The sequence below is a fragment of the Ovis canadensis genome, chromosome 5, assembly GCF_042477335.2.
Source record: "Ovis canadensis isolate MfBH-ARS-UI-01 breed Bighorn chromosome 5, ARS-UI_OviCan_v2, whole genome shotgun sequence".
NCBI lineage: Eukaryota > Metazoa > Chordata > Mammalia > Artiodactyla > Bovidae > Ovis > Ovis canadensis.
Window position 1 is genome coordinate 22227018 of NC_091249.1, and position 14592 is coordinate 22241609.

Sequence of the window (14592 nt, forward strand, 5' to 3'; positions counted from 1 at the left end):
CATCAGGAAGTTAACGGTTCACATATTGCTGAAGTCTGGCTTGGAGAATTTTGAGCATTCCTTTACTAGCGTGTGAGATGAGTGCCATTGTGTGGTAGTTTGAGCATTCTTTGGCATTGCCTTTCTTTGGGATTGGAGTGAAAACTAACCTTTTCCAGTCCTGTGGCCACTGCTGTGTTTTCCAAATTTGCTGGCATGTTGAGTGCAGCACTTTCACAGCATCATCTTTCAGGATTTGAAATAGCTCAATTGGAATTCCATCACCTCCACTAGCTTTGTTCGTAGTGATGCTTTCTAAGGCCCACTTGACTTCACATTCCAGGATATCTGGCTCTAGGTGAGTGATCACACCATCGTGATTATCTTGGTCATGAAGCTCTTTTTTGTACAGTCCTTCTGTGTATTCTTGCTCCTTCTTCTTAATATCTTCTGCTTCTGTTAGGTCCAGACCATTTCTGTCCTTTATTGAGCCCATCTTTGCATGAAATGTTCCCTTGGTATCTCTAATTTTCTTGAAGAGATCTCTCATCTTTCCCATTCTGTTGTTTTCCTCTGTTTCTTTGCATTGATCACTGAGGAAGACTTTCTTATCTCTTCTTGCTATTCTTTGGAACTCTGCATTCCGATGCTTATATCTTTCCTTTTCTCCTTTGCTTTTCGCTTCTCTTCTTTTCACAGCTATTTGTAAGGCCTTCTCAGAAAGCCATTTTGCTTTTTTGCATTTCTTTTCAAAACTGCATATAAGAGCATTTGCAAGGCACACATTTGTGCACACATAACTATTTTTTTGCATTTCTTTTCCATGGGGAGGGTAAAGAAATGCAAAAAATAGTTATGTGTGCACAAATGTGTGCCTTGCAAATGCTCTTATATGCAGTTTTGTAAAATGAAAAAGAAATCACACCACACTGCGGGGCTGGTGGTTGGGGAGCGGGAACAGAGTGAAAATGTTTCCCATGTCATACGTGGAGAGAAAGGAAGGGGGAGAGAGAGGAGAGAGGAGATAAATAATAAAGTGCCTCCAACAATGTTCCTTGACACACAGTCAGCACCAAGCATGGTGTTTGCCATTATTCTTCTTATTTTATGACAGAATGAGGACATGAGCACAAGGCAAGAGCTTTGGGTCCATCCAGCACACACATCAGTAACCTACCGGCTGTTTACGAGCCTCACCCCATTTATTCCCTGAGCCCTTATCAAGGAGGAGACTCCCAGAGGGGAGAAAGCCCTGGACTTGGGGTCAGACAGCCCATGGTGTGTGCCCACCTTTGCCTGATCTCCAGCTGTGTGACCTTGAACAAGTGATTTTCCTTCTCCTTCTTGGTAAGAAGAGGCGTAAGATTAGGTCTACAGATGGTAAAGACTCCACCTGCAGTGAGGGATATCCAGGTTCCATTCCTGGATCAGGAAGATCCCCTGTTGGAGGGAATGGAAACCCACTTCACTATACTTGCCTGGAGAATCCCAAGGACAGAGGAGCCTGGTGGGCTACAGTCCATGGGGTCTCAAAGAGTCGGACACAACTGAGCAAATAACACTCGCATGAGAATTAGGGAAGTAAACCCATATATGTGTCTTAGTTTGGGTTCTCCAGAATTTAACGCTGGTGTAAAGATTCAAGTGAAAATACCTTATTCGGAAGTGACCTTGAGACAAAAATTCAACTGTAAGTTGTTTCTTTGGGAGGTGATTCTAGAAAATGCCAGTAAGACAATGGGGAAGTGAGACAAAGAAGAGAAGGCAGCAGGTAAAGGATGCTTTATCAGGGAACCTTACTCTATGAGTACCTGGGGCTCAGTCCCTTTGGGAGAGAGCAGAGAACATGTACCCGCCCCCCCCCCCCCCCAGTCCTTACTTAGGGCTGCTTCCAAAGGCATTATTTCTCCAGAATGTCCTGCCTGAGGGAAGTTTGAACAGCAGCTCCTGCGATAAGCCCAGCCTGATGCGAACAGTTGCAGTCATTCAGTGAGCGCAATTCTGCTCTTGGCTCTTCCCAACACACCCACCCACACACATGCACACACACGGATGCATGCGCCCACCATCTCACACAGCACACAATCACACACTGTGCACACATTTTGACTCTTACACACGCACACACCCTCACATACTTGCACACAGTCACATGGATGCTCGCATATTCACTCAAATGCACCCTAACATACCAAGTCACAGACGGCCTCGCGTGCACTCACGTTAAACTAGTGGAGACCAGACGCTTTAGAGCCTGTTGTTCCCGAATCGTCCAGCTGAGGGAGCCTCCGACACACTCAGGAGAGGAAAGATTTAATTAAAAGCATCCCCGCACCCCCGGAGAAGGCAATGGCACCCCACTCCAGTACTCTTGCCTGGAAAATCCCATGGACAGAGGAGCCTGGTAGGCTGCAGTCCATGGGGTCGCTAAGAGTCGGACACGACCAAGCGACTTCCCTTTCACTTTTCACTTTCATGCATTGGAGAAGGAAATGGCAACCCACTCCGGTGTTCTTGCCTGGAGAATCCCAGGGACAGGAGCCTGGTGGGCTGCCGTCTAGGAGTCACACAGAGTCGGACACGACTGAAGCGACTCAGCAGCAGCAGCAGTGACAGCACCAGGCCTTAAGAATCACGTGCAAGGGTGCACCTGAGTCTCGGGGACCTTGTCTCTTTCCCCTCCTCCTTGTCTCTTTCATTCACCACCCTCAGCCCTTAGCGGAAAGTCAATCTGCATTAATTGCAAGGATGATGATCCTGTAAAATCCACACGATCAGGGAGAACGAAGCAGCAGAGAAGGGCAGTCATGCGCCCAAGCCCACCGCTAGGAGCGGACAGAGCCGGGGTTTGAACCCACATCTCTTGCCTCCCAAGGCCAAGTTATTTTTGCCGGTGGAGGACAAGGTGGCAAGGGAAAGGGTGGCGCGAAAGATGCCTTTGAGATATTTAGGGAATGGTATGCTCCTGGAGACCCTCAGCCTGAACAAGGATGTGGAAGACGGAGCATCATCAAAGCCGAGTGGTGCCTGTAGGGCCCGGAATCGCAAGTTCCCCACTTAGACCTCTTGTAGCCTCTGACACAGGATTTTGAGCGACGACCCCACTTTACGCCACCTGAGGGCGCGCCAGGATCGGCTTCCCAGGTTTGCCTCCGCTCCTCCATGCCCCCAACCCCACCCCGTTCCCTAGTACACTCCTTTCCGGGAAAAGGGGGCTAGAGACCCCGCCAGGACAAGGAGCCCGAAGCACAGGGTAGAAAACGACTCCGGGCCCCCTCTAAGGTCCCAAGGACATCGTTGTATGATTCGGGGTGAGTCGTTTCATTCTGGGGAACTCAAGTTTCCACCTCCGTGAAACGAGACAGTGCGTGTGTGCACAGTTGCTAAATTGCCTGAGACTCTTTTGTGATCCCAGGGATTATAGCCCGCCAGGCTCCTCTGTCCATGGAATTTCCCAGGCAAGAATACTGGAGTGTGTTGCCGTTTCCTCCTCTAGGGGAATCTTTCCGACCCAGGGATCCAACCCTTGTCTTCTGCTTGGCAGGCAGATTCCTTACCCCTGAGCCACCTAGGAAGCCCAAAAAGAGATAATAACAGCACCCTTGAGAACTAAATGAAAATATCTGGGAAGGGCACACAAGCAGTATTCAATCGACTTATACCTCATTATTAATTTGGAGACACCAGAGCTTGGTCCTTGAGCCCCTCCTTCGTGTCCTCACAAGCTCGCCAGTGTGTAGAGGTGCAGACACAGGCACACACACACACCAAGGGATCCCTCCTGGCCCTGAGGCTTTCTAAACATCTAAACACTGAGCCTCCCCAGATGTACGTCACCAGCCCCGGACTTGTCCAAATTAAGAACCCATCTGCTCAACTGGCCAGGTTGACTTCAACTACCCCAGCCCAAACAAACATGCTGATCTCAAACCACCTCCCGCTTCCCGGCTGCCCCCCCCCCCACCCGCCCCTCGCCAAAAAAACACGCCATTTGGGATTCTCCCTCTCAGTTGGTAGAATTTCCATCTTTCCAGGTGCTCAGACCCAAACCTGGTCTTCCCTCATAGCTCAGTTGGTAAAGAATCCACCTGCAATGCAGGAATACACCTTCAATGCAGGAGACCCAGGTTCGATTCCTGGGTCTGGAAGATCCCCTGGAGAAGGAAATGGCAACCCACTCCAGTATTCTTGCCTGGAAAATTCCGTGGACAGAGGAGCCTGGCGAGCTACAGTGCATGGGGTTGCAAACAGTCAGACACAACTTGGCAACTAAACCATCACAGACCCAAACCTGGTGTTGGCCCATTCTCCCAAGCCTCACATTCCATTTATCTGCAGGCCTGCCAGTATGACCATCATGAAACAGTCATTTCTCATCATAATCCAACCGCCGCTCGTCGCCTCTATAGCCCCCAGCTTGGGCAGAGCCACCATCATCTCACCACCCCACCACCCCCCACAACCAATCTGATTTCCCTCATCCCATCCTCGCCACAGTCTCTATTCAACATAGTAACCCACGACTGTCAGATAACATTTTTTTAATATTTGTTTATTTATTTGGCTGTTCCAGGTCTTAGTTGCAGCACGTGGAATCTTCAGACTTCTGTTTTGTGCCATGCGGAATCGCTAGTTGCAACCTGTGAACTCTTAGTTGTGGCTCGTGCTATCTAGTTCCCCGACCAGGGATCAAACCCATGTCCCTGCATTAGGAGCATGGAGTAGTCTTAGCCGCTAGACCACCATGGAAGTCCCTGTAAGACAAATCTTCTCCCTCTTTTTCTCAGAACCCTCCATGGCTCCCGATTTCTGTCACAGTGAAATTCATAATCCATCCAGTGACCTCCAAGGCCGTGTGAATTTACTTATTTATTTGCTTGTTTATCATCTGTCATCTGTTTCCCCCACTACTACCAGCGCCAGAATGTCAGTGATGCAAGGACTCAAACACTCCCTGGCTCACAGCAGATGCTCAGAAAAATATGTGATGAATTAATGTGATCATTGCAGTCACTGTCATCATCCCATCTCTACAGGAGGTGGTGCAGTAGTAAAGAATCTGCCTGCCAGTGCAGGAGGCACAAGGCACTTGGGTTCAATCCCTGGGTTAGGAAGATCCCCTGGAGTAGGAAATGGCAACCTGCTCCAGTATTCTTGCCTGGAGAATTCCATGGACAGAGGAGTCTGGCAGGCTACAGTCCACGGGGTTCCAAAGAGTCAGACACAACTGAAGCGACTTAGCACACACACACACACACACACACACACACACACACACACCCTCTGCATAAAACCTGTACTGTGACACCCTTCTCCACCCTTCTCCATTCCAGCCCCACTCCCCAGATCCAGCCACCCTAGTCCTTTTGTGAGTTCCATGAGCACACCACACTCTCTCACCCCAGGACATTTGCAGATGCTGTTCCTGCTTCCTGGAAAGCACTTCGCTCCCTCCTCAACACTCAACTTCTACTCCAGGTTCAGCATCAGAGTAGCTCTCCTTGAGCCACCCTCCATCCCCTGCTATGCTTGCCCAGAACCAGAGCCTCTCTTTTGCAGCACTTCTCACAGGTTGCAAATACATTTACCCATGGAATTATTTGTCCAACACATGTCCCCCATCCTCCTGAGGGCAGGGATTTGCCTGCTGTCGTGCTCCCAGCCCAGTGCCATTGGACACTTACTAAGCAGTATGTTGAAATAAGGGGCTTCCCAGGTGGCACTAATGGTAAAGAACCCATCTGCTAATGCAGGGGACAAAAGGGATTTGATCCCTGGTTTGGGAAGATCCCCTGGAGGAGGGCATGGCAATCCACTCATTATTCTTGTCCAGAGAATCCCATGGACAGAGGAGCCTGGTGGGCTACAGTCCAGAGCGTCGCAAAGAGTCGGACACCACTGAAGAGACTTAGCACACACGCACGTGTTGAAATAAACAAATGCACAAACTGTCCCAAAAAGCCCAAGTTTATGTCAGAGGACAAACGTCTTCCCAGCCTCCTAGCCCACAACTTCCCAGCTGTCCAGGACCCCTCATTTCCTTGCTGGAATCCAGGTGTGAGGATCTGATCTGGCTAGGGAGTGGGTGATGGGAGCTGTCTGCACCTTTGCTTATATTCTACAAAATTCAGGACACTCGCCTAAGGGGTTTTGAGCAAGGGAAGAAGGAAGGGGCTTGAGAGGGAGAGTCTGGGCTTACAAGTCAACAACAAACATCCTGGGCTTGAGAGGGAGAGTCTGGGTTTACAGCAAACATCCTGGGCTTGAGAGGGAGAGTCTGGGCTTACAAGTCAACAACAAACATCCTGGGCCCTGGGATGCAGCCTCGGGAGTTCATCCATGTGAGCTGGGGGCCTCAAGAAAGTGATGGTCAGGGTTCTGATCTCAGGCTCCAGTTTCCACGCCTTCAATTTAAAAGCGGCCGAGATCTGAGGTAGACTGGGCTCGTAGCCTAGAGGCCTGAGATATCTAACCTTGGTCCTCAGAAGGTTCAGTTGGTGGGGCCTGAACATCGGAATCCGAGAGATGCTGGGGCGGGGCCTGAGCCCGAGGGAATGTGGCCAATCCTGGTTCCTCAAACAAGAGGGCGGAAACTGGCACTCAGGAGGGCGGGATCTCGACCTCGAGGGGCGGGATCAGACCCTCCAGAGGCGGAGCCTTGCCTTGAGTGGGTGTGACCTGCACCATCAGGCTGCTTAACGGTCCTCCAGGAGCAGAGCCTTCCGGGGGGCGTGGTCTATGCCCTCCTGCTCTTGGGGCGGGGCCTGGCCCCTCGGGGGCGGGACCTAGGCCTCTCTGGGCGGGGCTTGGGGCCCCGGGATCCGCAGGGGCGCGCCGACCTTCAGGGGCGCGCCGACCTTCAGGCCCGCGGAGGCAGCGGCTCCACCTTGAGCCAGATGCCATTCTCCGTGCGCAGAATGAGCTCGGGCTTCCTCCGCACCTTGCGCGTTCGGTCCACGCTCAGGCGGAAACGCAGTAGCGTCAGCGCCACAGCCACGCGCATCTCAGCCATGGCGAAGCTCTGTCCGATGCAGTTCCTGGTGGACGGAGGACAGAGGGCTCAGGCTCAGCCGCTGTGTGAGCGGGGTCCCTGGGATGGGGCAAAAGGACCTCCCCCTTGGAGCCTCAGGGTTTCCTGGGTAGCTCAGACGGTAAAGAATCTGCCTGCAATGCGAGAGACCTGTATTCGATCCCTGGGTTAGGAAGTTCCCCTGGAGGAGGGCATAGCAACCTACTCCAGTATTCTTGCCTGGAGAATCCCATGAACAGAGGAGCCTGGCGCGCTACAGTGCATGGGGTCGCAGAGAGTTGGACATGACTGAACGACTAACACACACTGGGAGCCTCAACACCCGGACAAAGGCATCGTAGAGCCATTAAGAGCACATGAGCCCAGAACCCAGGGCTTGGCACAGAGTAGATATCTGATACCCTGGGTGATATCGTGATATCGTAGGGTCTGATTTGGGGGCTTCTTGATGTATTGAGGGCACGAAAAGGGTACCAGGTTGGTGGACAGGACACCCCCAGTGGTTTCTGCTCCTAACAGGCACATCCCTGACCTTCCACTGGCCTTGATGTTCCTCCTACACTTCACTTGGATTGGGGGAAATAAAAGTTACCTTGGTCCTGCAGAAAAGGGCACGTAAGCCAATGGGGAGCGCTGCTGTGGGTTGTCTGGATCAAAGCGATAGGGGTTGTACACCTAGGCAGAAGTAGATCGGGGGTGAGTTCTGGCTGTCCCAGCGTGGTTCCCTTCCTCAGCCCCTGGGGGCCAGACCAGCTGGACTAAGAGGTCCAACCACACCTGCCTCCTTTCCATTTCCACCACAGGACCTTTGCACTGGCAGCTTCCTCCACATGGGACACAGGTTTCCCTGCTCCTCACACTTTAAAGTGTGAACATTTTCCGTTTTAGCTCACCCATCTCTTCTTTAGTAAGGACTTTCCTCACTGTGTGAGCTAAACTGCTGTCCCCCAACACAGGTCAGTTTTTGTTTCCCTTGTGTGTGTATCACAGTTCAAAATGATCTTATTTATTTGCTTATTTTCCTCCTCCTCACTTCACTGTCTGCTCTGTGAGAGCAAAGACAGAGTGCCCCAGAGGGCCCTCAGTGTCCCATACACAGTAGATGCTCAACAAAGATATGTTGGGGTTTCCCTGGTAGTCTTGGACTCCAAAATTACTGCAGATGGTGACTGCAGCCTTGAGGTTAAAAGGTGCTTGCTCCTTGGAAGAAAAGCTATGACCAACCTAGACTATTAAAAAGCAGAGATATTACTTCACCAACAAAGGTCCATCTAGTCAAAGATATGGTTTTTCCAGTAGTCATGTATGGATGTGAGACTTGGACCATAAAGAAAGCTGAGCACTGAAGAACTGATGCTTTTGAACTGTGGTGTTGGAGAAAACTCTTGAGAGTCCCTTGGACTGCAAGGAGATCCAACCAATCAATCCTAAAAGAAATTAATCCTGAATATTCAGTCAAAGGACTGATGCTGAAGCTCCAACACTGTGGCCACCTGATGCAAAGAGCTGAGTCATAGAAAAGACCCCGATGCTGAGAAAGATTGAAGGCAGGAGGAGAAGGGGACGACAGAGGATGAGATGGTTGAATGGCATCACCGACTGGATAGACATGAGTTTGAGTATGCTCCAGGAGTTGGTGATGGACAGGGAAGACTGGTGTGCTGCAGCCCATGGGGTCGCAAAAAGTCAGACACAACTGAGTGACTGAACTGAACCCTGGCAGTCCAATGGTTAGGACTCCGCACTTCCACTGCAGGGAGCATAGGTTCAGTCCCTGATCAGGAAACTCCCACATGCCACGCAATGCAGTCAAAAAGTTTAAAAAAAAAAAAAAGATTTGTAGATATAATGAATTAACAATGAATGGGGGAATGAATGGTGGGTGAGGAGAAGAACTCAAGCCCTGCATTCAGCCCTACCATCTGGCTCCCTGGGGAGGAGGAGAGGGGAGGCCTTGCTGACCAAGGTCTTAGGAGGAAGAAGCTGAGAGAAGGGAGGGTTGGGGCAGGAGCTCACCTTGGAGTCAGGCCACACTTCAGGGTTATAGTGGGTCCCATAGATGCTAACCAGGCAGATAATTCCTGTGGGGAAGGGGAGGGTCAGTGGGGTCAGTGGAAATGAGGGAAACTAGGACCTCCTCTGGAGACCTATCCCTCCCCCAGCTCTCTCCAGAGCCGCACAATTCCCACAAGCCATCTGCCACTCCTTCCTGCCCATCCTTCCTTAAAAACTTTTGCTTCACCATCCACTGCCTTGCTTCTCCATTAGAGGTCCCCATAGCCTTCTTCCTAGCTGTCATCCTGGCCACACAGGGATCTTACTCACACACCTGACATTGCTCCGCCACAGCTCAAATACCTCCCGTGGCTCCCTACTACCCTGAGGATCAAGTTCAAGTGCCTCAACTGTACATTCAACTTCTTTCACTATGTGTATTCTGAGGCTCTGCTCCATAAACATGTTCCCTCTTCCATTTCCCAAGGCTCACCTCTCATGTTCCCTCTTCCAGGCAGCCCTCCCTGCATTCCATGCCAGATACCGTCATCGCTCCTTATCTGGGGCTCTCCAGTCCCTGTCCCTCCCTGTAGCCCATCCCTCACCCCATGTGACTGGGAACATCCATGCCCTGCTGTGTCTTCCCCAGACTGGCTGGTACTCAAAGCTTGGACCTGGGGATGAGGCTTCACTGCATGCCCAGCCTCACCCAGGACAGGACCTGGTCTCCAAAGGATATCTGGCAACAGAAAGAAGCCAACCCTTCTCTACCTGCACCATCACGGAGCCCACGCCATCATACCTACTCCTTCCTTTCTGCTTGGATCCACCCACCTCTGCCTCCCCGATACACACACACAACCGGATCTCCTCACCACCCCCAGAAGCCACAGGCTATAAACTGCCTACAAGGATACCACACCTGGGGCAGGCATGGCCAGACCCCCACGAGCGATAGAGCAAGCAGGCAACAGGGAACACAAAGGGGGCACCTTTGGGGATGATGCGTCCGTCTGGGAGCTTGATGTCCTCCGTGCAGCGGCGGGAGACCAGGGTCACAGGTGGGAACTGGCGGAGGCTCTCTTTGATGCACATAGTGGTGAAGGGCAGTTGGGTCAGGTCGTCCCTGGGGAATGTGGGACAGTGGGTGACTGGATGCCAGGCCATGATGCCACCCCCTCCCCTAGAGACACACACACACGTGCAGAGGCTATTAGGAGCAACTGCAGGAAACCAGTCCAGGATTTCAGACTTCCCCCAACTTGCATTTGCAGTTATGCCCTGCACACACCTCTAATCCTCAACAGAAAAAATATCTGCCCCCTGACCAATCAGAGCAGCTCTAGCTGGATGTCTTTGAGCCCAGCATTAATTCTCTAACTGATGAATTGTGTGGAGGTCAGGGGGCACCCCTGCGGATGTGCCAGGACAAACAGAGCGACCTGGAGTAGCAACAGTTTACCAGCCTGAATGGATCAACTTCAGTATTTACAAACCCACACATCATCTCCTTATACTGCATTAATTTTTTTTCCTTTGGACTTCAGCGCCCAACATTAGATTAATTATAAATGTTCATGATCTAGATTGTCTTCTTTATACTAACAGGCTGTCTTTCAAAGAAATTTTATGCTGCTATCACAAAGGGCAAATGGCATGCCTGGTATAAAGAGATCCATAAATATAAACACCACTGGGAAAAGAGAGGAGAGGTGTTGAATTCTGGCTAGATACCACCTCCTGCCAATTCTCAGAGTCTGAGGCATCTTCTTCCTTCCTTAACAAGGCAGATTAGCAAGGATTAGCAAGGTGTAAAATGGTATCAGTGTAAGATGGCATCAACTGAAAGTGTTTCCCTGAGTTCATAATCCAAATGACTGATAATGAACCAAAAGGAACTTTCTAGTTGTTTGATGCTGCATAATGCTGGATCATGTCCAGTATGGCTGCTGGTCTAAGGAGAATGAGGAGACATGTAGGACAGATCTGAATTCAAACCTGAGCTTGGAAACAAACCTATTCAACTCAGTGAAGCTCAGCAGCAATAAGAGAAATATGCAGATGAGAGCAAAAAATATGTGCAGACAAGAGCAATAAAAAAATGCTTGCTGCAAACCACTGAGCTTAGGAACTGTTTGTTACACAGTATTATTGCAACCTTTGCTGACTAAAACATTCCCAACTAAGAATTCCTGCACTATGAAGAATGCCTATGCATTACTGTCATCCCGATTTTACAGCTGAAGAAACTTAAATTCAAGAAGTTTAAGTGACTTGGCTAAGGTTAGTTAGACAGTAAGTGGTAGAGAGATGAATACTCAAGGCTCTAAACTCAACCTGCCCCCAATATCCCCAGGACCCAAGACTGACCACTCCAGTTCCTCCAGCTCCCGGCCTTTCATGACTTCCTGGATCTCTTCTCGGCACTTCTCCTGGTACTCTGGATACTTGGCCAAGTTGAACAGTACCCATGACAGCCCACTAGATGTTGTGTCATGACCTGCAGGCAGATGAGGAGCCTAGCTAGAGGCTGCCTGAAGGTAGCAGAGATGCTGTCCTCAGACAATGGGGCCCTTTTCCATCCTTCCCCAGCCTCACCCCACATCCTCACCTTCAAACATGAAGGTGTCTGCCTCAGCTCGGATGTCCTCATCTGAGAGTTCCTTTCCATCTTCATCCTGGAATGGGCAATAGACTGCTCAGCTCATTTTGTCTCACCCACCACAGCCTAGGAGTTCTTCCTAGGACATGCCCTTTGGGATGTCCCTGTGGCCCAGTGGTTAAGAATATGCCTGCCAATGCAGGTGTCACGGGTTCAATCCCTGGTCCCAGAAGATCCCACATGCCGGGGAGCAGCTCAGCCTATGTTCCACAACTACTGAGTCCACACGCCTAGAGCCCATGCTCTGCAACAAGAGATGCCACCACAATGAGAAGCCGACACACCCAAACGAAGAGTAACCCCTCGTTGCTACAGCTCGAGAAAGCCTGAACAGCAACAAAGACCTAGTGCAGCCAAAAATAAATAAATAAAATTTTTAAAAAGATCTCACATGCTGCAACTAAGACCCAGCACAGCCAAATAAATGAATATATATTTTTTAAAGACACCCACCTCTTTTTGTTAAGCCAAGCTGCAGGGGAAAGGATTCCAGGTAGTTGTGTGTGTGTGTGTGTTAGTCACTCAGTCATGTCTTGACTCTTTGCCACCATGGACTGTAGTCTGCCAGGCTCCTCTGTCCATGGAATTTTCCAAGCAAAAATACTGGAGTGGGTTTCCATTCCCTCCTCCAGGGTATCTTCCTGACCCAGGGATTGAACCCAGGTCTTCTGCATTGCAGGCAGATTCTTTACCATCTGACCATCAAGGGAAGCCCAAGCAGACAGAGGTATGCAACTTGTCCAAGAAAGAGGGAAAGAGAGCCAAAGGTGAGAGGAAGAAGGGAGTTTGCATTTCTTCGGCAGTTCCTATCACCAAGCATCTTGCCAGAGGCCTGACAAAATCTCATGATCAGATCTTATGATCGTCATGTTGTAAATGAGGAAACTGAGGCTCAGAGGGAAAACTAAGGTCAAATATGTATGAAGTGGTAGAGCTGGAACTAGCATCCAGGACCGTCTGAATCCAAAAGCCAGGCGCTGCTCAGAAACTCCACAGAAGCATCACAAACAGGTGACCACCCATCTCTGCAACTGTCATATTTCTTCAAGATCCTGTATTTCATCTTTGTTAGTGCCGTGGGCCGAATTGTGCCCCTCCCCACCCCCACCCCAGAACCCATGAGTTAAAATCCTAACCCCAAAATGTGACCTTATCTGGAGATAAGGCTTTTGCAGAGGTAATTAAGTTACAGTGAGGTCATTAGAGTGGGCCTTAATCCAGTGTGACCGGTGTCCTTATGAGAAGAGGAGATGAGGACAGACTCGGACAGAGGCGAGGCCATGAAGACACAGGTGAGGACAGCCAGCTGCAAGCCGAGGAGAGGGGCCTCGGGAGAAACCAGCGCTGCCATCACTGTGATCTCAGAGCTCTAACCTCCAGACTGAGAAGACTGATTTCTGCCCTTTAACCTCCCAGTGCTGGGACTTCCCTGGTGGTCCATTGCATACGAATCTACCTGCCAGTTCAGGGGACAATTCAATCCCTGTTCCTGGAAGACCCCACATGCTCTGGATCAACTAAGCCTGTGCAGCAAAACCACCGAGCCAACGTGCTGCAACTACTGAAGGCCTCCCCTTAGAGTCTGTGCTCTGCAGCAAGAGAAGCCACCGCAAGGAGAAGCCTGCGCGTGGCAATGAAGAGCAGCCCCTACTCGCTGCAACTAGAGAAAGCCTGCACACAGCAACAAAGATCAGCCAAAAAAAATAAGCAAATAAATAAACCACCCAGTGTCATGGTGCTTTTTTTAATGGCAAATCTGTGCTCAGTTGCTCAGTCATGTCCAACTCTTTGCAGCCCTATGGACTGTAGCCCACCAGCCTCCTCTGTCCATGGAATTTTCCAGGCAAGAATACTGGAGAGAGTATATATTCCCTTCTCCAAGGGATCTTCCCAACCCAGGGATCAAACCCGCGTCTCTTGCATCTCCTGCACTGGCAGGTGGATTCTTTACCTCTGCACCACCTGGGAAACCCCACTGCAGATCCAGCAAATGAATACAGTCTCACGTGTTCTACATCTGCTTGCATTCTAGATCCACATTCTGTGTGTGTGCACTCAGTCACGCCCGACTCTTTGCAACCCCGTGGACTATAGCTGTCAGGCGCCTCTGTCCATGGGAGGGCCCAGGAAAGAATACTGGAGTGAGCTGCCATTTCCTTCTCCAGGGGATCTTCCTGACTCAGGAATCGATCCCGTGTCGCTTGCATTTCCTGCACAGCAGGCAGGTGCTTTACCACTAATGCCTCCTGAGATCCGCCTTAGTTCGGATTTTCCACAGTTGTGGCAACTCAGGAGGAAGCTGTCCCAGGCAGGACTCCACCCTCCAGGGTCCCGTCTCACCTTGGCCAGGAGCAGCACATCAATGAAGTCCAAGGTCTTGCCCTGCTTGGCCTTAAACCAGGCCTCAGCCCCCTGTTGGCGTAGCGCCCGCCGCCGCTCCTGGATGACCTCTGTGGTGAAACCATGCACGGTGTTGCAGGCCTGCCGGAAGCGCCGTCCATCAGCCGTGCGGTAGTAGATGAAATCGAGGTAGTGATGCAGGCGATACTGGCGTCGGACCACCAGGGCACTCAGCTCAATGATGGCCGAGATGTAATCGCTCATCTTCCTGCCAGGGAGAAAAAAGGACGTGAGCATAGGCCCTAAGACAAGCTTCCTCTCTCAATAGGCAGGTGACAGAGCTGTTGTTGTTTAGTTACTAAGTTGTGTCTGACTTTTTGTGACCCCCATGGCTCATCTGTCCATGGGATTCTCTAGGCAAGAATACTGGAGTGGGTTGCCATTTCCTTCTCTGGGGGATCTTCCCAACTCAGGGGTCAAACCCAAGTCTCCTGCATGGGCAGGCAGGTTCTTTACCACTGAGTCACCTGGGAAGCCCCCAGGTGACAAAGAGCAGCCCTGAATTAACTCTACTTTCTCATTTCCT

General features: G+C 50.7%; 1 protein-coding gene across 3 annotated transcripts in view; it reads right to left on the reverse strand.

Annotated features, from left to right (window-relative positions):
• Positions 1-5925: 5925 nt before the first annotated feature.
• CYP4F22 (cytochrome P450 family 4 subfamily F member 22) overlaps positions 5926-14592 on the reverse strand; it is a 36768-nt gene continuing 28101 nt past the window's right edge. For 2 of the 3 annotated variants that reach the window (XM_069589187.1, XM_069589186.1), the window contains exons 7-13: positions 14007-14274; positions 11616-11682; positions 11375-11504; positions 9997-10130; positions 9026-9090; positions 7602-7684; positions 5926-7016 (exon numbers count right to left, since the gene is read on the reverse strand). In XM_069589187.1, the coding sequence (XP_069445288.1) occupies positions 6839-7016; positions 7602-7684; positions 9026-9090; positions 9997-10130; positions 11375-11504; positions 11616-11682; positions 14007-14274 (925 nt within the window). In that variant the 3' untranslated portion in view covers positions 5926-6838. The remainder of the gene's footprint in view (positions 7017-7601; positions 7685-9025; positions 9091-9996; positions 10131-11374; positions 11505-11615; positions 11683-14006; positions 14275-14592) is intronic. The other variant, XR_011256937.1, reaches the window with a different exon arrangement.